This window comes from Penaeus monodon, chromosome 15, assembly GCF_015228065.2.
Source record: "Penaeus monodon isolate SGIC_2016 chromosome 15, NSTDA_Pmon_1, whole genome shotgun sequence".
Lineage (NCBI taxonomy): Eukaryota > Metazoa > Arthropoda > Malacostraca > Decapoda > Penaeidae > Penaeus > Penaeus monodon.
Window position 1 is genome coordinate 27608790 of NC_051400.1, and position 473 is coordinate 27609262.

At 51.0% G+C, this 473-nt stretch overlaps 1 protein-coding gene across 1 annotated transcript in view; it reads left to right on the plus strand.

Moving 5' to 3' along the window:
* The window catches only part of LOC119582142, a 10587-nt gene extending 10114 nt beyond the window's left edge, over positions 1–473 (plus strand). Inside the window, exon 8 of the mRNA XM_037930380.1 lies at positions 196–473. Within this exon, the coding sequence (XP_037786308.1) occupies positions 196–393 (198 nt within the window). The 3' untranslated portion in view covers positions 394–473. The remainder of the gene's footprint in view (positions 1–195) is intronic.

Below are 473 nucleotides of genomic sequence, written 5' to 3' on the forward strand. Positions count from 1 at the left end.
GGGGGGGAGGAAGACACAAACAAACGAACAAACGAAAACAAATATCAGACAGAAATCAGAAGAAATAAAAGAACAGAACAAGAACAATCAAAACACAACCCACCCACCCCCACACAAAACCTTCAAGACAAGAAAGAAAGAAAGAAAGAAATGCACACGCACGCACAACCAGCATGACCTCTTTTCGCCCCGCAGGAAGACGTTGTGAACCACGACAGTTACACGTGCCTACACCCTACGCACGTCAACGCCAGGCCCTTCCCGACGAGGAGGGAGGACAACAAGTACTGCGGCTGGGGAATCTCCAAGGGCGGCGCCAGTAGGAAGATAGCGAAAAAATCATGTCCTGTCGCTTGCCGCCCGATAGACCACCCCGAATGGACCAAATGCTGAGGATGGCCGGATGCTGCGTGAAGGGGGGGGAACACTGGTCCTCTTTATCTCGCAATCTTTAGACTTTTGTGTCATCTCTG